This window comes from Myotis daubentonii, chromosome 10, assembly GCF_963259705.1.
Source record: "Myotis daubentonii chromosome 10, mMyoDau2.1, whole genome shotgun sequence".
Taxonomy (NCBI): domain Eukaryota; kingdom Metazoa; phylum Chordata; class Mammalia; order Chiroptera; family Vespertilionidae; genus Myotis; species Myotis daubentonii.
The window spans coordinates 57,470,558-57,496,874 of record NC_081849.1 but is presented as its reverse complement, the minus strand read 5'-3'; the positions used below and the strand labels follow the sequence as shown (position 1 = coordinate 57,496,874).

General features: G+C 38.4%; 1 protein-coding gene across 3 annotated transcripts in view; it reads right to left on the bottom strand.

Annotated features, from left to right (window-relative positions):
* Positions 1 to 1,034: 1,034 nt before the first annotated feature.
* Positions 1,035 to 26,317, bottom strand: part of BZW2 (basic leucine zipper and W2 domains 2) — a 51,311-nt gene continuing 26,028 nt past the window's right edge. Inside the window, exons 4-12 of one of the 3 annotated variants that reach the window (XM_059712477.1) lie at positions 26,120 to 26,223; positions 22,887 to 22,952; positions 19,164 to 19,299; positions 15,470 to 15,579; positions 11,239 to 11,409; positions 10,340 to 10,486; positions 9,150 to 9,288; positions 1,992 to 2,114; positions 1,035 to 1,487 (exon numbers count right to left, since the gene is read on the bottom strand). In XM_059712477.1, coding sequence (XP_059568460.1) covers positions 1,459 to 1,487; positions 1,992 to 2,114; positions 9,150 to 9,288; positions 10,340 to 10,486; positions 11,239 to 11,409; positions 15,470 to 15,579; positions 19,164 to 19,299; positions 22,887 to 22,952; positions 26,120 to 26,223 — 1,025 coding nt within the window. In that variant the 3' untranslated portion in view covers positions 1,035 to 1,458. Of the gene's footprint in view, positions 1,488 to 1,991; positions 2,115 to 2,242; positions 2,561 to 9,149; positions 9,289 to 10,339; positions 10,487 to 11,238; positions 11,410 to 15,469; positions 15,580 to 19,163; positions 19,300 to 22,886; positions 22,953 to 26,119; positions 26,224 to 26,317 lie in introns of those variants that run through there. The other 2 variants (XR_009454759.1, XR_009454760.1) reach the window with 2 other exon arrangements.

The following is a 26,317-nucleotide window of genomic DNA, read 5'->3' as shown; positions in this document are numbered from 1 at the left end:
CACCTGGGTTCCTGGCCCACGGAAACTATGACATAGTAAGTTTGTTGCTAAGATGCTAAATTGGGGGATAATTTGTTACACAGCAATAGATAGCTAATGTAACTCCTTTGATAATTGAAAGTTTCTTTTTTTTAAAAAAAGAAAACAGAGTCTTTCAGAGAAAGAAGGCGCTTTGGGTTTGAGGATTCACTAAGTCCTTGCTTAATCGTCCTATGAGTAATCGTCCCTCTCTTGGCTGCTTACTTAAGATCACTATCTCAAGTTCCGTTTGGAAAAATACTCTGTGCTAGAAAATGTTAAATATTTAGTATTCTGTAATTGCTACGTTTATAGATTAGAAATAGATTTTCCAGATGTTTATTCATTAGCAGTGCTGGTTTTAAAAACTTTTGCTTAAACCAGCCGTGGGCAAACTATGTCCCACGGGCCGGATCCGGCCCATATGAAATGAATAAAACTAAAAAAAAAAAAAGACCATACTCTTTTATGTAATGATGTTTACTTTGAATTTATATTAGTTCACACAAACACTCCATCCATGCTTTTGTTCCGGCCCTCCGGTCCAGTTTAAGAACCCATTGTGGCCCTCGAGTCAAAAAGTTTGCCCACCCCTGGCTTAAACTGTTAGAAACTTATATTGTTATAAAAAATAATTTGACAACAGAACATAGACAAAAAAGCAGATATGGACGCTAAAGATGGGAAATTGAGTTCAGTCTTAGTCACCAACTCGATGACCTTGGTCACCTTCGAAATTATGGGGCAAAGTCAGATATCCTCCAGTGCAGTAGCCTTCTTACCTTTTACTCATCACCCCCTAAAATAAAGGGAAACCCTTGTACATGTCGGCACGTAAAATTAAATATAAAAAATATAAAACATAAAAGTTGGCATACAACTGTTATCATAAATTGAATGTAATTTTTAACATCTTCTCTTTAAATATATTTTTGTCAAAATATTAGCTGAAATGTCATCTGTGTAGGAAGTCATGTTAGGTAAAGAAATAAGAGTTCTGAGAATATAGGCCCAGATTTTTATAAAGCCATTTATTTAAAAAAACTGGTTTGTCAAATCACATACACAAGCAGATACACAACTACCAAAGTGGCCCTGTAATAGACACCAGTGGGGCGTTCACCACACAGTACCTGAAAAATACAGCTAAAAAAGAGGAGTCTGTTGAGTAATTCAGATTCCTACTGGACTCCCGGTTGAATGGCTTTAAGTTAGCATATAGTGAGTGAGAGGTAGAGTCCCAAGTATAATAGCTGATGCCTCAGGGCTCCATTTAAAAACAAAACAAAAACAAAAACCATTTGCCCCCTCTGCACAAGGGAAACCTATCCTATTTTTTTTTTCCTTTGTGAAAACAAGCCAAGTTTCTCTTCTCGAATGGTTCAGCATTCCCAATCCAAGTGTTGTGTGATGACCTAGGCATTGTGCTTCTCCGGCCATCTAATTGTCCTCACCTTCCGATTCAGATTCTAGGGGAGAAGAAAGGAAAGTCATGATTGTTGTTGTTTTCTTTCTTTTAAATAAGGCCAGGAGAGTCTCTACTGCACTTCTCTCCCCTGACCCCCGCCCCACTCCCAAGACATTGTTGTCCCAGGTATCCATTTTCTAAGTAACATAGTTAGATATGAGGGCAGGTAGCAAACTTTTGTTCCCTTTGCTTTGAAATGAACTTGCCATAATGTGATTAAAATAAATGTATTGTTTTCCCTTTCAGATCTAATTATTTCTTCCTCTTTGTTCTCCATTAGAGTGGATAATTTAAGAGGGCCGTTTCTTTTTTTGCCATGTAGAGATTTTCATTGCCTTGATTCAGAAACAAAGGCTAAGATGTAGGCTGAGTGTTTGATATGGAAGACACTTCAAGACCTTTAGTTTTAGGAAAGCAAGAAAAATCTGTGGAAGACCAGCTGTCTTGAATTATAATGAGATAGGATTTGCTAAATGGCCACCAAAGTTGTTCAATGGAATCATACCTTCTTCTGCGTTTTGCAACCACTCAACAAATTTCTTCATCTGGTCAAGAAAAACACTTTTGCCTTTGGCCACGTGTGCTTCTTTGTACCATTTCAATATCGCTTCTTCACTCAGCACATCAGCTGCAATTTCAAATCAAAGATTTCAGTTACTACACAAATGTCATGGTTTAAAGAAACTTCCTGACATCTACTTTAATAGAAAGCAATCACTTTAACATTGAACGCTCTGTTATAAAAGAAATCCATACCTGAAACTTACTAGAAGACAGGAACCAAGCTCATTTCCATATAGAACAGTGGCATATTTTGGCATTTTAGCTTAGTAAGTAGTGATGATGATGATACCTCTCATCAGTCATGATATAATGCAGGCCTATATGCAAGTCACACTGGGACTTGGAAACCTCTTAAAGTCCAAATTTGCTGGTAGGAAACAGTGTAGATATTTTGTAATTTTGCAAATGACTCAGCAATGTCAGCATTTCAGAACACTCTGTATCCTGCCAACTTCAAACAGATCTTGATTAAGCAGCAACCTCAATGACTGGACTTTTTAGGGGGATTTACTATTTTAGGAGAAAAGAAGGGCAAATAAAAAAATGTAGACAGGATGCAATAATGATAGTAATAATTAGATATAAAGATGAGCTTCCTAGGTGTATCATGGGACCAATACACACATAACCCAAAGTTCTACACTCACCCTATCGCTAAATTACTAACTGATTTTCCTACAGTATCATATTCTAAACTGCAATAGTAATGTTTTCCTTGTACTCTATAAGAGAAAAACAGACATATTAGACCAATTTTCTATAGGTTTCTAACAAAAAGTATTATCTATTACCTATCAATTACCTAAAACTTTAAATTACACGAATATGCCTTGATAGCATAAAGTGATGGTTAATTTAGAAAAACGTAATGTTAAGAATGGGAAGGGGAATATCAAAATAATAGCATACATACATTACCAATGATCTAATGGGTTGGTTTTGGGGATTTGAGTGGGAAATGAGATGCAAAGCCAATAAAAAGGATTTATTATTGTCCCTAATACCTATCCAATCCATTATAATACTGATAAATTACTCTAATAATGTATTTGCAGTCAAAATATAATTTAACTTATGAAAACAAGATAAATTATTTCATAATTTTTATTTAAAATATCACTGATCTTTTTATAACAAAACCTTATTTTTTCTAAATTAATAAGTGGCTCTTGTATTCAACTGAGGAAATCAAATTGGCTAAAAATGCACACAATTGGTCTTAGACAATATGAGGTTTTTATTTATTTTAATAATTAAATATACTACATTTTTCGAAGGAAAGAGGAAGTCTGGATATAAAAACTGGATATAAAAGATTGAATCAGGAGTCCTATGGAATTACTCTTAGCTTCTAGTCTTTTAGCTTTTTCTGTTCCCACCTCCACATCCTCCACTCACAACGATGAGAAAACTTCCCCACCCACTTTCCATCAAAACCTAGTTTTTCTAGAGGTGAGAAGCCTGAGGAAGTGACTTGTTTCTGTGCAAGAATGCTTTACAGAGATTTTTCAACTACTTAGCTTAAACACAGATTTAAAGTCTCTCTTATATAATCTATCTCTCTGACATCTTTAAGATGTTTGATTTAGAACAGCCATCTCCCAATTGTTTGGATCATGCTCCCCTATGAGACAGTTTTGAGCATATACACCCAACATATGTATATTTTTCAGTTTGTAAATTGTATGTATGTCCTATAGAACTATTATTATTAATGTCATAAAACAAAAAATAGAATTAAAAGTATGGCAAACATGTAAAGGGACATTCTATTTTTCTGCTCACCTTAATGAATTACATCTGGTACAACGTAAATGTTGGAAAGCTGGTTAAGACTGCGTTTAGCAATAGTATTTTGGTATTTCCTTCTGAAGTTCAGAGCTCATTCCTGTGTTTTACTGCCCCCCAGAGGCTGAAAGAGGCCATGCAATTACTAAAACGTTTGTCAAGGACAATTGTGAAAAGGACACTAAGTAAAACTTACTAGATGTATTGTCCATTAAAAACCAGACAGTGTAAATTTGAGCTTGTAGAAGAACCTAAGTTACTAATAAATACTTGCTGCTAGACTAGACTAAATTTCTAGTGTCTGGTAATAAATAATAAACATGGGCCAGAAGCAATCACACAGGGCAACTTATGAGGCAAAACATGAACATCATTTAAGAAATTCAACTTTTGTTTAGTGAAAAGTCTAAAAGGAAGGAAACTCCTTGAGAATGAAAAAAAGGCATATATTTTTTTTTTCCTCTAAGGAAGAGTGGAGAAGAATCAATTAAAATTGGGAGACTAGAGGATTATGCTAAGCAAAATAAGCCAGTCAGAGAAAGATAAATATCACATTATCTCACTCATATGTGGAATCTAATGAACAAAATAAACTGATGAACAAAATAGATCCAGAAACACAGAAGCATGGAGCAGACTGATGAATCTCAGAGGGAAGGCAGGGGTAGTGGGAAGAGATCAACCAAAGAACTTCTATACATACTAGAGGCCCAGTGCATGAAATTCATGCACAGGATGGGGGGGTCCCTCAGCCCAACCTGCACCCTCTCCAATCTGGACCCCCTTGAGGGATGTCCGACTGCGGAATTGGGCCTAAACTGGCAGTTGGACATCCCTCTTGCAATCTGGGACCACTGGCTCCTAACCACTCACCTACCTGCCTGGTTGCCCCTAACTGCCCTCCTCTGCCTGCCTGGTTGGTCCTAACTGCCCTCCCCTGCCGGCCTGGTCGCTACTAACCGTCTCTGTCTTGGCCCCTGCCACCATGGCTTTGTCCGGAAGGATGTCTGGAAGATGTCCAGTCTAATTAGCATATTACCCTTTTATTAGTATAGATATGTGTAACCCATGGACACAGACAATAGGGTGATGGAGGCCTGGGGTGGGGGACAGGCTAGAAGGGGTCAATGGGGAAAACGGGGTAATATGTAATACTTTCAACAATAAAGATTTAAAAAATAAAATAAAATAAAATTGGGAGACTATAAAGTCTTTGTTGGGATTTCCCAGAAATGCCTACTAAGAATATATGTCAATAGAAGTACTAAGACAGACATCCAACTGCAGAGTTCCGAGATTAAAATACATTTCTCTCCTAGCTGGCTAGCTTCTTCATCCCAGCCCTTTCTTTTCCCTCCAAATTAGCTTCACCTGTGAGCTGGGTGCCCTTTCAAGGGCACCCCACCACTCCTCAGCCCTCTGTGGGAGCTTTATTTCAGCAACTGACATGCTGACTCTAGTTCCTGGCTTTCTCCTACACTGAAATTCAGGAAGTCAGGGACTATTTAATTTCTAGCATTTGACAAAACAACTGTCAAACTGTCAGTTAGGACTACATTCAACCCATGTGTAATGGACAAATTCATTCACTTGAGAAAAACTAAGTAATTCTCAATCTACAGTTATAATTTAAATCTCAGGTTTTCATTAGGATCAAAGAGACAACATTGTAAAAGTGGTTTGAGAATTGCAAAGCTTTAGGCAACATTAGTTATTTAGATATTAAAGTTGAATACTATGTCATTTGGAACTCAGGAAATTCAGGAATTTTATTAGAGATGCTACACTGGAACAAAGTAAAAAAATAATTTATCTTAAGAATGCTGGGAATATATGGTGAGAAGGCCATTCACCTTTCTTTAGAACAAGAATAAGAAACATTTTAGGAAAATTTGCATGAAAGACAGAGTTTAACCTAAGAAATTTCTGCACCTGATAAAACCCACAATGGAAATAACAGTCCTTGAGAATTTGGTATTCTACTTTCAGACCTCCATGCTGAGACTAGGGTACTTAGCTTCAAGAAGGAAGAGACATTATCATTTAAAGTGAATAATGTGATGTTTGAAAATTAATGATAAATTTACTATTTTTCCTTAGTGTCTCAGAAACATAAAAATCCAGGTTTTAATACAGAAAGTGAATTTTCACTAAATGAGCAATTACCATTTTTTTTCATTGCTGAAAAGCATTATTGTAGTTTATTCACTTTTATTACACTGTTATTTATATAAAATATTTTAAAATCTTTCAATAATGACATTCATTAAAATAACTAGGTTTGTCAAAGGGGACATGAGTAACCACATCCTCAACTATCTGTTGTCCTCTTGCTCTGGATTTATGGGGAAGTTGTGTGAGAGAGAGAGAGAGAGAGAGAGAGAGAGAGAGGAGAGTAATGAGAGAGATTAAAATAGAAAAGGAGGAGTTTCATAATTTTAAAACTTGCATTGAAGTAAAGATGTTCCTTATCTTACCTAATAATAGACAAACATGTAAATTGACCATACCTTCACACCAACCAGCCAATCAGGAGAGTATGCAAATTAAGCCAACAAAGATGGCGGTTAATTTGCATACAGAGGCTTCAAGTGGCGGAGCGAAGCCTGACGGCCCCGGGGCCGGCTCTGGCCAGAGCGAAGGCCTGGGTCCCGGGTGCCAGAGGCAAACCGGTGCCAGCAGCCAAGGGAAGGGAAGGCCTATTGCTCGAATCTCTTCGTGCAACAGGCCTCTAGTAATAAATAAAAGGAATCCATATCACTAGAGCAAACAGACACAGTTTGGTATTTGTAAAATGTATATGTGTGCATGGAATTAGTGGTAAGTATGATCTTAAATGTGCTACCATAGTTCATGGAATTTATTCCTCTGACATCAAACACCTTTTAGGTGCTGGTCCCAGACCAATGTCACAGTACCACCAGGAACTCTATTAAGAAGCGAATTCTCAATCCTAACCCGGGACTTAGGGCATTAGAACCCCTGAAGGTCTGGGCTTCTAACAAGCTCCCGATGTGATTCATTTGCAAATCAGAGCTGGGAAAGGAGTGCTTTAATGGACTTTCATCAAGCATTTCTAGACATGCAAAATACATGCAAAAAGCATCCAAATCCTTATAAAAGCAATAAAAATAAATGTCTCTTGGTGCCTACGTGTTTGTGGGATGAAATAAGGTCAGAGTAAAAACCGCCTTTCAAATAAGGAAAGAAGGTAAACACATAACTTTCTTAACAGTGGTATGGAACGATCACTCCTGGGGCTCCTGCTCTCAGGAGAAAACGTGTAAACATTCCATGCAGACAACAGCCTGTACGCATAAATCTGAAGATTATGCAATTACCTAAAAAAAATAACATTCAATTTAAACACCTCAGTGATATATTTAAAAGTTTCCTGATTTCATTTCCAAAAGCAACTAGGCAAGAATAAAATGATGTTAATACTTACCTTCCTGTGTTCCCTTGGGCCTGCTCATACTTCTCACAGACCTTACTAACTTTAGATTACTTAAAAGGAGTACAACGAGGAAAAATGTTGACATTAATGGTTAAAATGAGAAATCTGAAGAAGAACTATAAAAGCTCACATGTGTGGAGGAAAGACTATTCCATGATGGCCACTGTCTGTCCTATGAGATGGACCCAGGCCAGAACGGAGACTGCTTACCACAATCCCTCACCTTAGAGACGACTAGATCATAGTCAATGTTCATTCTGCCAACAACTCAGTCCCCTCCACCACCTCCTGTAACGTGCTGGTCCCTGAAACAGGCCAATGCCCTGACCTGGTCAAGTAAGTAATTACCTGTTCCTGGTAGCACTCAGTACTAGTACCCATGACTATCCCCCCTTTTCCCTATATAATTCTTTGGTAGCATTCACATACTAAATCTCCCCCCCCCCCCCCACAGCCCCCCGCACCGGAATCATATATAATTCTTTGATGCCTGCCAAGTGGCAGGGAGGAAATCCACTTCATCTTGCAGCTGCCCAGGACACACCTCCTAGGGAAGTTTCCCCTAATAAACTCTTAATTACCAGCCTGGAATGGCCTGCCTCTTTCTCCAGTCTTTCCCTGCCCTCTGCTTATGAAGGTAGATTCTCAGTCTTGGGGCTTTTTCCCTGGGTCTCTGTGTACTAACAATATGCAACCTAGAGGTCATTACTGATAAAAAGTAGTTTGTTTATTCTGTTGTAAATTAAATACAATAATAAAATTAGGTGCTTCTATAGATGAGGCTCAACAACTATGTCTAAGTTTTAAAAAATTTGGTTAGAGAAACTGGTTGGTGGGGTTAGCAATTAAACAGCAAGAAAGGAAAATGTATGCTTAGGCTACCAGTTTATAAACAGTTTGATTTTTTTTTCTATAGCAGAAATTACTGACCACCCATAAAGCCAATGTAGAACCCATCTCTACCAGTTTCTATAAGGAGCCAGCAGTGACAGTGGGGACAGAATGCCCACTGGGTGGGGGGCCCTGCTTCTTTTTCTTGGCTGCTGGGTACCATAGGTGGGCTGGTAACATGAGCTGTTTGGTTCTCATGGGTCACCCTGGGTAACATTTAAGCTTTCATTTCAAGACATTGTTATCAAATGACTACATCCAAGAGGACCTAATTCAGATCTGGCCAGAGAAAAACATCAACTCCTGAACTTCAAGTGGGACTTGCCAGTTATCACATTCTTCTCCTGATAAAACTACATAAACACAGACCAAAGGATAGTCCAGGATCATTTTTTATATGCTGTCGGTACAGATTGAAATTGGTTAAAACCCTAGCATTCATTAAAGACCGTGCCAGTTGTCGCGGCAAACTTAATCCTTAAAAATACAATGAAAAGAACAGTAAATGTGAATACCTAAAAATAGCCATTTCCTTGGAAAATAGGAGGATGGCTGGGACAAATAACTAAAATAGAAAGTAAAAGGGCTAATTATTTCAGTAATTTTAAAGTCAGCTTTATGGTATCTTAACATTTTGATAATCACTGTTATTAGAGCTAATCCTTATAATTAAAAAACAGACCTAATTACTTTATGTAATTACATTTTTCACCCCCCCCCCCCCCCCATAATAACCAGTTCATCACCAATTCCACCAATGAGAACGGGGCCTGACTGGGCTGGTTCCTAAGGGCAGCATGTACAGCATTTGCCTCTTCTCTCTACACATAATGTGGCTGCCTCCCTAAAGCTAGCAAAGATTAGTGTAATCCCATGTTGCCCTCTGCCTGACCCCCGGCCCTACATCTCAAGGAACTGCCACAGAACGTGGACACACAGCGGTGGAGCCACGGGGGCGGATACCTTTATAAAAGAGAACCACGATCTTCTGAAACGCCTTCATGAAGTGGATGTTGTCGTAGCAGTACTCCTGGACCTTCTGCAGGAGGATCAGCTCTGACTGGCCTTGGGAGCTGAACACGGCCAGCAGGGGAGCGTATTGCTGCAGGAGGAGGGGGAGTGAAGACATTAACTTTCTGGGGAGGGACAGGCTGGACAACACTTGAATCACAACAGTAACCTGGAGAGTTGCTTAGAAAACATTCACTTTTTGGATTATCTTCTTATTACAACATTGTGTCGGATCAAAATGAATTTTTATCCCGGCATCTTATCAGCTTTCTCTCAGTGTACCTACCAACGGGAGGCAAATGTGAACTTCTGATGATAAATGCTGTGCTACTATGCCTGTCTATTGGATATGGTGAAAATGAGACAAGGAGTGAGGCTCTCCTTCCCGACATTCAGACCCCCTCCCAGGCCATCTTTATGGTTTTGCTCATATTGCTCCCTCTGCCTCAGCTCCCATGGCTTGAGTCACTGAGGGACAGACATTGTTTCCTCTACGACCCCCTCAGTTCAGCGGTCATCTCCCCCCAGGAGCCTTCCCCGGGCAATGGAACTTGCAGTTTCTCCCTGCACTGCTCTCAGTCTCTGAGAGCTACCTCTAATTTCCATCCCAACCTACTTTATACTCGGAGGTCTTTCACTGCCCAATTCAAGTATCAACTCTGAAGGCAGACCTAAGTCTCCCACTTTTCTTAATAGTTTTATAGCAAGAAGACAATTCACGGAAGTAAAAACATACATATCCACGCACAAAAGATAATTTACAGAGTCAGCTGATTTCTTCCACCAGATGCTTTTCAAATTCTAACATTAATTTGTAGTTGGCTTAAACAAAAAGATTCACTAAGAATTTCCCTTGTGTAGAACAGAAAGAAAACCAATAGACAGTATTCCTCTTTAACTTTAAATACTGAATGTATCATTTTTCTGTGGCTTTTCGAACATGGTTTCTAGTAAAAACTTATCCTTAGGTATTTCATTGGCTCAGACCCGAAACATTTTAGGTAGCGGAGAATTTGAAAAGAAAAAAATTAGGAGCTGTATGTTTGGCCTGAGTCTGAGCGAATGAGGCTGGAATGACGGCCATCCTGTCACACGCAGCACCTGGCCCACAGCAGGGACTGTCCCTTATGAAGACCCTGTACCTTCAGGTGCTTGAGGGCCTGCTCTGCCACGAGTTCTTCCTTCTTGTTCCACTCCACAGCATTCATGATGCAGGTCCACAGCAGGCCTATCACTGCTGTTTCCGGGAGGTCATTCCTCTTCATTTCTTCTTTCACATAGAGCACCACCTAAATTTCACGGAAAGGGAGTCGTCAGAATAACAGGCAGATGGGGAAGTTCCCTCTCACCGTCCTGGGGAGTGAAAGGTTTGGGCAGATAAACACTCGACTCAGTCCCTCCCTTCCTGGTACTTATTGTCAGATTACAACAGGGACAGAAAACACGCTGCTTTGTTTTCAAAGCAGATTTATTTTTAGTCCAAAAAGTAATAAGCCTCGCTCTGGCCAGGAGCTGCTGGACAGCAGAGAACAAGAGAGCATCCCTGCTTCTAGGAGCGACTCTTTTCCATGCAGGGATCTCCAGGGCCCAGCAGAGGAGGGCTCACCTGAGCCAGTCTGACTTCCTTGAGGTTTGAAAAAGGCAACCAAGCTGTTAACTTTTACCTCTAACCCTCACCTTGAAAGCTCTTGACGGATAATATCTCGGGTTTAAGTAAGGCCGCTGTCCACAATTCATTCTTTAGTTATTACTTTTGATGATCTCACGCCCCATCTCAGTGAAGTGTTAATTTGTAAGTAAGTTGTACAGCGCAAAGGCATTTTTATACGCTATGTATCAGCGCAGCACCACTCAGCAGATTATTTCCCCCTAAGAATTAAGTTTAAATGTGTACATTTATCCTCAAGTCCCACAGTATGAAATATGGGTCCGCCTAACTTCACTGCATAAAGGTCCCCTTAGGAAGGTGAAGCTTGTGCCACGCGGTCTGCGTTACTCCTCGGCTCGGTGGGTCAGGAGTGAGGTCGGCCGGGTTTCTCACCTCCTTGATCGGGCATTCCTGAGATAGGCGCTCCTGCAGCTCCTTCTGCAGCTCCTTCCTGGTGCCCAGCGACTGCTGCACTCGCAGGAAGTCGGAGAGCTCCTTCAGCCCCGCGTCGGTGAAGTACTTAGCAAAGTGATCTACACTCTGTCTGTTAACGGGAAAGAGTTCCTGAGAGAGAAGAGAGGCTGTTATGCAACAAGCTACTCACATTTCAGCAAACATAGAGGACAACATTCTAATATGAAAACAGCGCTCAGAATATCTCATATTTTGGAGGAAAGAACAAAGACTGATTTTAAAAAGAATAAATCTCGGGTATATTTCTTCAGTATTTACTAAGCACTTTCTAAAATTAGGCAGTTTTTCAAAGAAAGAGAAAAAAAGCTAAGCAACTTAGATAAACTAGCTTCACTCATTTTGACCATTATTTATTTTTCTTTTACTTTAATCAAAGTATAGCATGTGTAAATACAGAACTAAACTTGCTAAATAAAATGCACATCAGACACCCTGACTTGGCCCACAGCAGAGACTGTCCCTTATGAAGACTCTGTACCTTCAGGGTCTTGAATATTTGGATTGTTTTAAAGTGACAAGAAAAAGACTGAAATCATTAGGTAGCCAGTCACAAGGTGTCCTTAACTATGAATAGGCAGGTCAGTTTTAATAATGCTAAGATGATTTGAGCTAACATTAGAAAAATGACATTGACTATTGTCATCTCAAGGACCTCTATTCACATTCTGAGAAAATGCTATTATTCTAAAACCAGAGGCCCAATGCACGAAATTCGTGCAAAAGCCATGGCCCCTGCCTGCCGCCGCTACGTCCAGGGGCCTCTGCCACCTCTGCCTCAGCCACCGCCCACTGCGACTTTGGAAGGAAGGAAGGGTGTCCGGAAGGATGTCCACTCTAAATAGCATATTATACTTTTATTATTGTAGATACTAGCTTGGGGACTAGAGAATTTTATTAACTCTGTTAATGACAGTGGCTCTCACATTCATGGCAAGATCTAAACTAAACCCACTCTAGTGACTTTTCAGTTCATTACATAATTTGTTGGAAAATTTAAAAAGAGCAATGATACCATTGCCACTCTTATTTTTACCTCATTTCCATTTTACCATACACAGCTTGGCAGTCTCAGTAACACTTAGTCATGTTCTAATCCTGTATGACTTTAACACCCAACTAAGAAATTCAGGCAATTTTCAAAGTTCTCACAGTTTTCAGACTGCTACAGTCTAAAAATTAGATCTAAACCTTTATGTTGGTTTGATTTGCATATATATGGTCAATGGCTACATGGCTCCAATAAACATCTCAGTAGAAAGATCTGGACTGTCCCCATGTATAGGGACATGAGCAGATGGCTTCTAAGTTATGGCTCAAGTTTCAATATTTTTAATATCATCATTCCATAGTTTCCCTTGTTGAGTCATGAGTTTCAAAATGTCAGGACAGAGTTGGTGGGAACAGTTACCAAGCACGCATTCATGTTAAAGCAAACATTTCATACCAGACTGAAATTTTGTCACTGACATCTATGCTAACATTCGAAAAGTCTTTCAAATTTGGGGACGGGGACTAATTTGTTTTGAATTTCTGCTATGAATCAAGATGGGGTAGGTCTGTTGTTCATAATTGTGTAAAGTTGAAATTTTTATAGATGACAAATTGAGCCAACAAGGTTAAGCAGTTTGACTCAGATTATGCAGCCAGAAATATTAAAATATATATATATATATATATATATATATATATATATATATATATATATATATATATTGATTTTTTACAGAGAGGGAGAGGGATAGAGTTAGAAACATCGATGAGAGAGAAACATTGATCAGCTGCCTCCTGCACACCCCCTACTGGGGATGTGCCTGCAACCAAGGTACATGCCCTTGACCAGAATTGAACCTGGAACCCTTTAGTCCACAGGCCGACGCTCTATCCACTGAGCCAAACCGGCTAGGGCACAGCCAGAAATATTTAAGGACAGAGCTGTGTGACCTTAAGATCAACCCTTATTCCATTATTCTGTGCTGGCATTTAATATTGCATTTAGAAAAAATGTGACTAAGAAAGCTGATCTAAAATTATGTTCAGAACAATATGTCATCAAACATATTACTCATGGTTTATATATGAACTATATCCAAAGTCCTCATGAATGTTACATAATGTATTGAAACTTATCATTCAGATTAAACTGAGGCAAAATCTGTCTAAACCAGGGGTGGGCAAACTTTTTGACTTGAGGGCCACAATGGGTTCTTAAACTGGATCGGAGAGCCGGAACAAAAGCATGGATGGAGTGTTTGTGTGAACTAATATAAATTCAAAGTAAACATCATTACATAAAAGGGTACGGTCTTTTTTTCTTTTTAGTTTTATTCATTTCAAACGGGCCGGATCCGGCCCGCTGGCCGTAGTTTGCCCACGGCTGGTCTAAACTGTATCATGACATTTACTGTAGCCTGGTCTACTGTAGCCTTGCTCTTGAGTCTATTCCCAGTACAACAGTCAGAATCATCCTGTTAGTACCCTAAATCAGTGGTCGCCAACCTTTTGGACCCTACAGACCACCAGTGGTCCGCACACCACCAGTTGGCGACCACTGCTCCAAAGGTTTCCTTAAACCAGTGGTCGCCAACCTTTCGGATCTCATAGACCACCAGTGGTCCATGAACCATCGGTTGGTGACCACTGCCCTAAATAACATCATGCACAAATCTGCAGAGAATTCTTCAAAGGATTCCTATCTTTTCAGAATAAAAGCCAAAGTCCCTCGATGACATGGGCTCTGATACTCCTCTGAGCTGATCTCCTATGCTCTAGCTCTTACCAAATGCTCTTGCAGTCTTCAGCATGCCATGCCTCAAAGACTTCTATATACAGAGATTTACCCGAAGTCTCTCAAGTAGGTTCCACGAGGACAAGGAACTTTAACTTTCTATCCTGTTTTCTGCTGGCTGCATAGCTTCCAGGGCTGTGTTGGCCCAGAGCAGACACTCATGCTAAATGAAATCTATTGTCAGTGGCAGAAATTAACTGGAAATTAACGAGAAACTTAAATGTTCTTTTCTATCATATCTTAAAGACTTTAAAGACACAAGTAGGGCTATTTTAAGGCAAATTTCAAGAGACAAAGGAGCATGAAGTCATTGGAAATGCAATGAGACAGTTTTAGAATTATTCCATGAATTGGCACCTTTGCATGACAGAATACATTGGAAGAGAAAACCAGCTGAGAGACTAGGTAAGGAGAAGATGGCTGGGTGTCTTTTAATTTTAGACTTTGTCCTAAAATTGTAAAAGCAATTTCACTTGTAGAAATCTCTGCCATTTGGACAGCTGTTGCTTCTAGAAGAAAGAAATAATAGGCAGCAGATAGAAATTAGGAGGACAAAACATTGTTCTTGACTTTTTGGGGGGGAAAGATATAAAAATAGAGAAATCTATAATTAAAAAAAAAGCACAATATGCTAATTAGACCAGATAGCCTTCCAGACAACCTTCCAGATGAAGCTGGGGCTGAGAGAGCCGAGGCAAGCCGGTGGGCTGTGGTGGGTGGGCGGGGCCTCCCTCTGCGAGAGAAGCCAGGGTCCCCGGTGCCAGAGGGAAGCCTGTGCCGGCAGCTGGGGGAAGGAAGGCCTACTCTTGCACGAATTTCATGCATTGGGCCTCTAGTGAAAGTATAATCAAGCAATTGTGATAATAGGAGTTTTGAATGAACGACAATTAACTTGTATGCTTGCTTAAGTAGCTTAGTATTTCCAATGGATCTTGGTATAAACAAGGACTGTTGTTTAAATTTTTATTTTGTCAACACAACGACATGCATTTCAGATAAGTGTTATTCAACTCTAACCCAACATATCACAAACGTCTAATTAGGTGGGCTCAATGGGACTGTACTATAGGAAAAATTCAAATTTCTATAGTTACTCGTTAAAAAAGAAAGTGTTCTGATAAATGTTAACACTATGTCAACACACTTCCAAATGTGAAAGTTTGTTTTCTTTGAGTCTTTAATCATTTCATTTATAAAAGAAAGATTAAATTGGAACTAGTTTCTATCTACCATAACATAGAAATAAGAGGAGCCATGCTTCAACTCAGCACAGACCCGGCTTTTTGGCCATGCACTATACTGCAGATGCTGCCAGGCCATGCCAGAGGATGAAGCAGTCAACACCTTTGTCCAGATAAGACTTACAAGCAGCCTCTTGTCTAAGTTGGCTTTTCTCAAAGAAGAGGTAACAGAGTTGGCATCTTTTTCTGCCATCCAGGCTTTAAAAAGCTTGACAGCAAATGAGGCCGCAATGCCTGTTTAAAAAAGAGAGAGTGTAGTTGCTTTTATAAGTAAAACCTCTCGTGATGATGGTCAAGGCAACATTTCTCATCAGGATTCCAGAAATGAGTAAATAACTCCACAACTTGACTTGGTACAAAGGAAACATGGATACATTTTTAGGCACAGTGCCATTCAGTGCTAAAAAGGGAGCTTTTTCACTTTTGAACACTTTAAAAAAGTTACAATATTTTTCAAAGTTGGACTTCCTAATTCCAATCTAGTATAACTATATATTATTTTTGGTCAAAACCGGGCTTAACACCAAGTACTTCCTAGTATTTTTGCCTGCATATATCACCCTGTGGTTCACCAATATTTCATGTTTATAACAGTGATCCTGAGGTACAACAAATAAATCATGAGACATAAAATTAAAATGTCAACTAATTTGCTGATAAATGACACCAGTAAAAGAGAATTAGCAGCAGCAGATATAAAGCTATAGATAAACATGCATCATTTACAATTGTACTTTTTGTAAAAAGCATTTTAAAATATTCACGAATTTACCCGGCCAGTGTGCTCAGTGGTGAGTGTTGCCCCATGAACAAAGAGGTCCCCTGTTCAATTCCCGGCCAGGGCACACGCCTGGGTTTTGGGCTCGGTCCCCACTGAGGGTGTGCAGGAAGCAGCAGATCAATGTCTCTCTCATTGATGTTTCCATCTTTCTATCCCTCTCCCTTCTTCTCTAAAATCAATTTTAAAATATGTAAAAATATTCATGAATTAAGCTATAAAAATATTAACACTGTTATGAGTTGAATTCTCAATATTTTAAGATATTTCTAAAATAGCTATGTTAATCAGGAAACCACTCGAATAGATATCCATATTTAAATTGGGATTTATTTCCTAATATAAACAATCAGATAATTAGGAGATAGCTCTTCTGTGAAAACTTCAAATTTCTAAATTAATGTTCCTCTTTTATAATGAAGAATTAAGGTGCAGTTGAAATATTAAGCTGATTTTTCTGAATTGTAGGCTTTATTATTGCTGTTGGCCTAAGCAGACTCAATTACCACTTCTTCTTGCCTACGAGAATTCCCATTTGCTCAAGCCAGGTGACTTCTACTAGTCTAAGTCCTGGCATTACCTCCTTCTGCAATGATTAGCTTAGTGACCTCAGCTTAAGCTCATCTGTCCAAAGCATCCCCATGGAAACTACTACTGGGCTGACACTGATCACATGGCCAATTTCAGCCAATCAGCAGAAGGCAAGAGAATTTATTTTATTATCCTATATCCACTGAACCTGACTGGGAAGCATGTGCCACACATAACTGTACCAGACTTCTTTTGATGACCAGGAAACCATCGAAATGCTACAGAGAGTAATGAGGAAAAATGAAGGAAAATACCCCAGTCCTAAATGATACACTGCTGTTCACCCTGAAGTCTGCTATACTTTTTTGTTGTTGTTAATCCTCATCAGAGGATCTTTTCCATTGATTTTTTTTTAGAAAGAGTGGAAGGGAGGTAGGGTGGGGAGAGAGAAAAACATTGACATGAGAGAGACACATTGATAGGTTGCCTCCCATGTGCCTCAATTGTGGGATCCAACCCAAAACCCTGCTATGCAGCTGACACTCTAACCACTGAGCAGCACCAGCCAGGGCAAGTCTGCAATACTTTTATACTGATTGTTACATAAGAATTATGTCCTTATAAACGAATTCGGGTCCCATCTTCCAGTTACTTGCAGGTAAATACATTCAATTGCTCTATCATTTATGCAGACACTAACTTTACCAAATTTTCTTCATTTGAATATCAGAGTAATGGAGCACCCTCCCACACCATCCCAATTATGGCCACGACTATAATACATATCTTATAAGCTGGAGAATTTTATGTTCTAAACTTGTTGACATAGATTTTTAATACTTTGATTAGTTCATAAAGTCAATATAACATTTAATATAAATGTTTGCAATTAAATTGTTTAAAATGGCAGATGATGTAATATGTGTTCTAAGTAAGAAAAGAAAGTATGCTTGAAACCAGGAGTCCAACATCTAGGCTTGAATCTATAACACTGCATTAAAAGTGGCTCTTGGTGGGAAAGTTAGAGAAATCTCTTTGTATTAGAGATTCTATCTGGTGGGATGACCTAATCCCCCTTAGCCATTTGTTGGGTGAGAGACTGGCAAAAAGGTGTGATTTAATCCTTTCCTATTTAATAAGCGAGAGTTTAATCCTTTAATTTCTAAAGATGGTGGAGTATAAAGAAAAACCATGTCACTTCCATAGCAAAGGTATTTTTCTTCTCCTTCCCTACCCACTAACATTTTAATATAAAAATTTTCTAATATACAGAAAAGCTGAACAAATTCAACAATAAAACTCATATATACTCACCTAGATTCTAAGCTGTTAACATTTTGCAAAATTTGGTTTATCCCATGTCTGTCCATCTAACCCATGCAATAATTTATTTTTTTTATATGTTTCAAAAGAAGTTAGGTTTTTAATACAACCAGAAAGGCAATCCTTTTCTGCTATAAGGGCTAAAATAATCTGATGTAATTACATTTACTGTTTACATTTTGTTGGTGTTTTTCTAGTGAATTCTCTTCAGAGAACTACTTTAAAATGTTATACTATCAACAATACAATTACAGAGTCTGAACTGTTATAAATCTGAACTGCTTTAAGCTGAAAAACACAGAGAACCTATTCTTTCCTTGGAAATTACAACCCTTTTCACTGCAGGCATGAATGAGGCTGGATTTCACATTTATAAGAGAAAAACTTTAAGCTCTAAGAAGAAACAGATGTTTTCATAAAAACTCTTCTAATTTATTTTTAAATAACTCTTTGTTTTGTGTTCTATTATAACTTGAAAATCATTATCCTCCTACAAAAAAAAAATGCCTACTTTTGTTTTATTCTATAACCAAGTAATTGTATGTCTGTCTGTCAAACTCTTAATGCCTTAACATGAAAGCTAAGTTCTGATGCAGCCATCTGGACTTTCAAAACAAACACAATCCATGTCTTAAAAATGTGCTCAAAGTGGACATCTCAGCACAAGCTTTTGAGGTAACAGCCGAGAAGCAAGGTCCTCATCAGGGAAATAGCAGCCTGGGGGCATTTGGGAAAGTGAAGGGGCATTTTTGGTTGTTGTACTAAAGGAGGCGGGTGCTACAGGCTGGCATTTTGTGTCTGAGGGCAAAAAGGTTAAATGTCCAAGAAAGCACAAATGAGTCCTGCACAATGAAGCACTGTCCCCCCAAAATACGCCAGTAGCGTGTAAGTTGAGAAAAGTAGTTTGGATCAAATCAATTTCAGGGTGTTTGACCAAGGCATTGAGTGTTACACCAAAAATCCTGGTTTATTACTAGTCTTTATTTGTCTTTGTTTAGGTGTGCAGATTTTTTGTCTAATTTTCTACAATACACATGTACAATTCTCTTATTTTTTAAGACACCGAACATGTACATTCTCTTACATGGGGGAGGGGAGGACACTAAGAAGAGGTGCTAACATTTTTCTAAATATCTGTGGCTTTCCTTCCCCATCTGACAGGTAAGAGAAACATGAGAGCAATTACCTTCTTTGACTAAGTTGTCGGTGAAGAGACTGGTGAGGATGGTGGGAGGAAGGGTGCCGTTGCCTAGCAGGATCCCCGACAGCATTGCCAACTTTGTCTGCTCTGTTTCGGTAAAGGCTTTAAGGAAGAGGAGAAGCTGTGGGTCAAACAAAAGAAACCATGTCTATAAAGCAAAGGACTAATAGGCACAGAATGCACATCCATGGTACACAACCAGCAGGTCCTGTGCAAGGCATAGTCCTCATGCATTGGAAACACATGGGGATGTTTGGTTACCAGTTGGATACTAGAAAGAGTGACTTTAGCAGGTATAGTTCCTTTCTTCCAAGTTCACTTACATATAACGATAGATAACATTCACGGGAAGGAAGAGACATTTGGAGAACAGTGTGAATAGTTACATAAATAATTTACACATTTGACTTTTTGTACATTACATAATGAGAGTAATGTTTTCTGAAATACATTACTGTCACTTTTTCCCCCCACTTCTTTGGGTCGCCCACACTCCCCCCCTCATCTACCTACTTTCTTCGGGTTTGTTAAAGCAAAACAAATAAATGAAAACTAGGAAAGAGTCAATAAGCTTTGACATCCTGCATATACTTTTTATGAGTTCACAGCATATATACTCTTCAATAGAAGACTGTTGAGTGAGAAAGGGGTTTTCAAAGTTCTTGCTGCTCTATTACAAATAACAAGATTCACACTTTGTATTTCTTGGGTCCTGCAGGTGTACCACTAGCCCTGGTGATGAGCTAATGGAGGACATGCCATAAAGAAAAGTTCCTGACCGGTGAGAGGCTTCTGATGTGAGGTGGAAAGAGCAATTTGGAGAGGTAATTAAAAAAGTAACAATCCCAGAAAGGCTGCAGGAAAGCCAAGACCCTCCTCATTATGAACTGCAAGAGTACTGAGTCTGTGGACCACTCTCCCCTTGCTCCTGACCCCCCCCCCTCTGCCTAGAGCGTTGACTGTGTCCCCGGGCTATTTACTCAGTTTCATCAGTCCTTAGGCATGCGACTCAGCTCCCCAGGGCTCAGTATCACTATCCAGCCCTGCTGACTTGTTCATTACTTGGCTCCAATGAAAAGTTACTGGCACCAATATAAGCTTAAGTGCCAATGAAGTTCAATTAGTTCTGTGTGGTGGGTATGGCAATATTAATTTACTATCCCTAACAGTTAAAGGATTATTACATTACAAAAAGGTTATGTGACTCTCCAAATATTTATATTGTGAATAAGTGGCAGAAATGGAATCAAACCAATACATTTCACCTCAATTTATGCCTGTTCAAGTGTTGATGAATTAAAATGAAGTCACCTTCTAAGTTCACAAGAAAACAGGAGTGAGGGATGAGAGCACGAATGGTTAAAGCTCCGGGGAGCACCGGAAATGGGCAGGATAAACACTGACAAAATCACAAACACTTTAGATCCATCTTGAGTAGGATTCAAGTGAATAATGTAAAATGGCTTCCAAAATAAAAATGTTAACACTACTTATTTAAAGACATTAATATACCTATATTCATTAAAAATATTCCATTACAACAAAATGGTGCAAAAGTTAGATCATTCTTTTAAAATTAATATTCACATTGCTCAATTCTATTAATCAACATTAGATTCATATGCTGCAGATATTGCAGTAGCATTTTTATTAAAAAATAGAATACTGTGAAATATAAATCATTCTTGAAAGCATATTCATTACATGAATGAAATAATTAAGGAAGTTTTCATGGCTGAAATGAGCTAAGGTAAGTAAAAACATGAGTGATATTATTAGACAAAGCAGTAAGATGTTTAATTTATCTGAATGCTTTACATCATTTTTTCATCACATTCATTTCTTTACTTAATCAAGCACTCATTTTTCTAAGCATCTAGCAATATAATGGATCACATGCCTTTCCATTTAAATTTTTCATATTAAAAAAGTAATACTGCCAGTAGAATAAAATCTAACAAAGAATAACATAAAAATGTAAAAAATCTCTTCTCTATTCATACTCCTTTAGAATTCACATTAACTCTGAATGTCTGCATATTACGAATAACTATATGTGTAATACAGGTTGCTTTTACTGAACTGTACATTGATAATAACTAAAACTAGTAGAGTGGACTAGCTACTCTTCTGAACAGTTTATGTGTATTAATATCTACAACAGCCTTGATCTTTACTTTACAGAAAGGGAAACAGGCACAAAAAATTAAGTGATTTGCCAAGGTTAAACTAGTTCCAATGGTTGCTCTGCACCTTGCTATTTCATTTATCAATCTATCATGTACATTTTCTCCAATCAATTCATGTGGCTACGCCCCATTCTTTGAAATACGGCATAGTATGCCCTGGATAGAGTCACCATAATTCAGTCAGAGGCCCACCAATGCACAATACTGTGATGAACACCTTACGCATGTAGTTCTAGGCATCCGTGCTGAAGGACTCATAAATAGAAAGTTGGGTCATTGAGAATGTTAATTTAAAAAAAAGGATTTTACAGCCCAAATGTTTAAGTAAATAGCAAAATAGATGTTATGGTTCCTTTATAATTTAGGCAGATGTCTAAAACTGGAAGCAATGGCAAAGAAACATACAAATTTGTAACAAGTTAATATGGTGACTGCTACATATAAACACAGAGGAACTACAAATTGGAAGAGGGAACATGCTGCAATTACTGAAAAAGAGGACTTTTTAATAAGGTGCTACTATTATTTCACTACTCACTGGAGGCCAGTCACTATGTTAAGTACTTTATATGTTACTAGAGCAGTGATGGTGAACCTATGACACGCGTGTCAGAGGTGACACACGAACTCATTTTTTTGGTTGATTTTTCTTTGCTAAATGGCATTTAAATATATAAAATAAATATCAAAAATAAAAGTCTTTGTTTTACTATGGTTGCAAATATCAAAAAATTTCTATATGTGACACGGCACCAGAGTTAAGTTAGGGTTTTTCAAAATGCTGACATGCCGAACTCAAAAGGTTCGCCATCACTGTACTAGAGGCCCAGTACATGGATTCGTGCACCGGTGGGGTCCCTCAGCCTGGCCTGCAGGGATCAGGCCAAAACCGGCAGTCTGACATCCCCCGAGGGGTCCCGGAGTGTAAGAGGGCGCTCTGCAAAGTTGCTGTCACTTGGCAGCTCCCGCGTCGAGTGTCTGCCCCCTGGTGTTCAGTGCACGTCATAGCTACTGGACGGTTGGCAGGTCGCTTAGGCTTTTATATATATAGATATCATTTATTCCCACAATTACCATAAGGTTTGCACTCTTGTTACAGCTATTTTGCAGATGAGAAAAATCACTGAGATTTACTCCTATACATTATCTCCAAAATGTGTTTTATCCCTTTTGCTAAAGCGTATTTTTTAAATTTAAGAAATTTACTGAGTATTAGCTGCTGTGCAGTGCTATTTTATATACTTCAACTAATTATATCACCTTATCTTGATTCATCCCTGGATATATTTCTTTTTCTTGCATATTTCTGTTTTTTATTTTAAGCTCTGTAAGGCCAGAGATCATATTCTATAAAACTTCCTATTGAACAAAGCATGCTTATATTAAATATGCATGAAAAATCTAGGCTAATCATGTATTTCTTCCTATAGGTATTAGCTAATGATTTGTTATAGCCATTCATTCATTCAACAAACATTTAATAAAAAACTTAAATAAGACATTACATTTGAATTTTTACCTTTTTCATTGCATCCTCAAAAGCCTTTTCCAAATACTTATATCTCCTGATGAGTTTATTGAAGACCTAAACATAAAAGAGAACCATTCAATATTTTGCAAACAATTTTAAAAGGCAATACGAGGAGGTGTAGAAACTCACTCAAACCACAACATAGATCTACAATAAAAAATGTGTATTTAAACATACTCATGCTGTGATATGAGAACTATAAGCATTTCAAAGGAGTTATACTGGCCTAGGGGGAAAAACAGCATCAAAATGTACATGTTAAATAAAATAAATTCATTGAACATAACAGGTGAGCAACCAAAAATAACTTTGATGAAAAAGAAAATAAATTTTAAAATGGTGAGATGCAGAGATTGAAATAACTGAAATGTGCAGTCCATGTGGGATTAACATGTCACCTGCCATCCCTTTAGTACAAATTAAGCTATAAAAACAAATAAAAGTATTTCCTTGAAATTCCGTAAGTCATAGGCAATAGAGTACAATCTGAAGAATGTGTTTAAAAATATCCTTTAGGAATTTGTTATGAAATCCAGTATTTGAACAAATTGGGAAATATAAATACAAGTATTTTTAAGTAAAATATCAATCCTGAATGAAGGGGGTTACATATATCATCACATAGATGGTAGGTATGCTGGCAAGAAGATCAGAGATCAGGGGAGCTTATACTCTATGTAGACACAAACATGTTTTTAGCAGATGAGCAAAATTGTTTTTACTTAATGGCAAAAAAGGATTACTGACCACCACAATCCAGTTAGAACTCTCCGACAGTGGAATTCTAGACTGTTTTTTAAGTGGAGTGGGAGTGATGCTTGTTACTGGACTGAATGTTTGTGTTCTCCTCAAACTCCTACGTTGACGTTCTAACTTAGTTGTGACTGCATTTGGACATAGGGACTTTAGGAGGTGGTTAAATGAAGTCCTAAGGGCTTGGCCCTAATCTGATAGGACTTATAAGAGCCAGAAAGAACACCTCCCTAGAAAGCAAATCAGCTAGCACCTTGAACTTCCCCGCCTTCCAAACTGAGCAATAAAATTCTGTTCTTTAAGTCACCCAATCTTACATAGCTATAACAGCTCAATAAGACTACACAATGCTCTATTTAAGTAGGGTTTTATAAATACTACTAAAGGCCCAGTGCATGAATTCGTGCACGGGTGGGGTCCGGCCGGCTTGTCCTGGGCGGGCCAGAAGGAGGGGCTGCAGGTGGTTGGCCAGCAGCCCTGCCCCTGATTGAACTCCCGGTCAAGGAGACAATTTGCATATTAGCTTTTTATTATATAGGATTTTGATAACTGTGAAAATGATTCCTGCATCTAATTCCTTTCTCTTATATCCACATAATATATTTTCATCTAAAACTTCCAGTGTTTATTCCAAAATAATACAGTCAAGACAGGGTCTAAGAGTAAATATTACAGTGCTGCCCTTTATGGGGAAAGAATAATGGCCCAGGCATGGGATTGAGGAGTATGATTTTTCTTTCAGGCCTTCTTATCTTTCTTTCCCAGTGGAACTCAATTAGCAAATAATACACCTTGTGACTTGCATGAGTTTAATTCTAACAAAAGTTCTGTGAGGAAGATAAGGTGGGCATTAACGTGATATTAGGCAGATCCAGGAACTGCTATTAAGTATGAGAGCAGGAACAGAATTCAGAAATTCTGGTCCTTAGTGAACTATACTTATTTGATAAACCAAAGGCTGAGTGGGAAATATAAAAGTCCAGTTTTTGAATTGAATACATTTGCTTCAATACACACCTGCTCAGGGCTCTGTAGGCAATTTACACACAGAGGAGAAACAAAGATTTTTTTAATCTCACTTAAGGATATTTTACTTTTTCCATTGATTTTCTTAGAAAGAGTGAAAGGAAGGGGGGGGGGGGGCGGACAGAGAGATAAACTGATGCAAGAGAGACATTTCAATTGGTTGCCTCCTGTTGGCACCCCGACCTGGACCAGGGATCGAGTCTGCAACCCAGTTATGTGCCATTGATGGGGAATCAAACCCACAACCCTTTGGTCCAAGGGCTGACGCTCTAACCACTTAACAAAACCGGCCAGGGCCCACTCAATCCTTAAAACTATTTTTAAGTTGTCTGTTACATATTTCTTATATATAAAAAGGAAACAAATACCTTTGCTAAAATGCCATGAGATTGAAATAATTTTTTGAAGTTAAAATTCTTAGTGGCCACATCTCATATTAGTTGGCTTTCACATTTTAATAACCAAAGTAAAGACAGTTTCTAGCATCTGAAATCCAGTCACTTAGTTGTCAGTAAGTCCTATGGCCTTTTTCATGAATATATTGAAATGTGTATAACAAGACTTGGGTGATCTTGGACTCAACCACAACATATAGTTGGAAATAAGAAGTGACTTTTAAGAAGGGTCCAAGATAGAATCAGAATAGGAACACACCAATTCTAAGTGGCTAATCATGCTGTCTTCAGCTTTAGACGATAATGTTGTTTCTTACATTCTTGCCACTTCCTGACCCTCACTAGGGCCTAAAGACTTAACTTTTTCACCAATCTAATGAATGCAGAAGGATATTTCATAATTTCAATGAATCTGTCTTCATCTGTTTTTTGGGGGAATTTTATTTCTTCTTCTTTGAAATGCCTAGGTGTCTTTTCTTAATAGGTTGCTTATCTTTTTCTTACTGACTTGCAGTTCCTTATTTAATCTGGATATGAATCCTTAATAGGTTTTATGTATCACAAATATCTTCTTACTCTTCCTTTTCTAACAGGTACATGATAGTCTCTTAATATGAATTACCAAACTTTACTTAATTATACTCCATTGGTCCACTATTACACTGTTTTTAATCCCTTGAGATTTTTATAAGCAACACTATGATAATTAACACTGTATGCATACTAGAAGTGGAATTCCTGGGTCAAAAAAATATATAGTTTTAGTTTTGAAAGATACTACCAAATTGCTCTCCTTAAACGTTGGTCTAATTTATACTCTCACTAGAAAATATATGACTATTCAATTCCCCACTTCCCTTACAGGTGAGAGGTATAAATCTCGACCTTCTTAATATTTTGATGCCCATTACAAGAACTGAGTATCTCTCAATGTTATAAGCTATAAACTATTCCTATTTAAAAAGTGGCCTGTAGAATCCCTGAACCTAGTATTTCCCTGAATCCTGTTCAAATGTTTCCCTTCTAACAAAACATGATAGGCTCTACCTGAGCATGGTTTCGGATGGTTTCATGATCTTCTTTTGCTGAAAACACACAGTGGTTGGTCATCTTGGTCTTGTCACCATCATCTATGCGTGTCCCTCCAGGGGCTGAAAAAGAGAAAGGTAATGGGCAGAACAGATGAACCCTGCACCTCGAGGGAAACAATACAAGTAGATGTCAACTCTAAGAGTAACATAACAT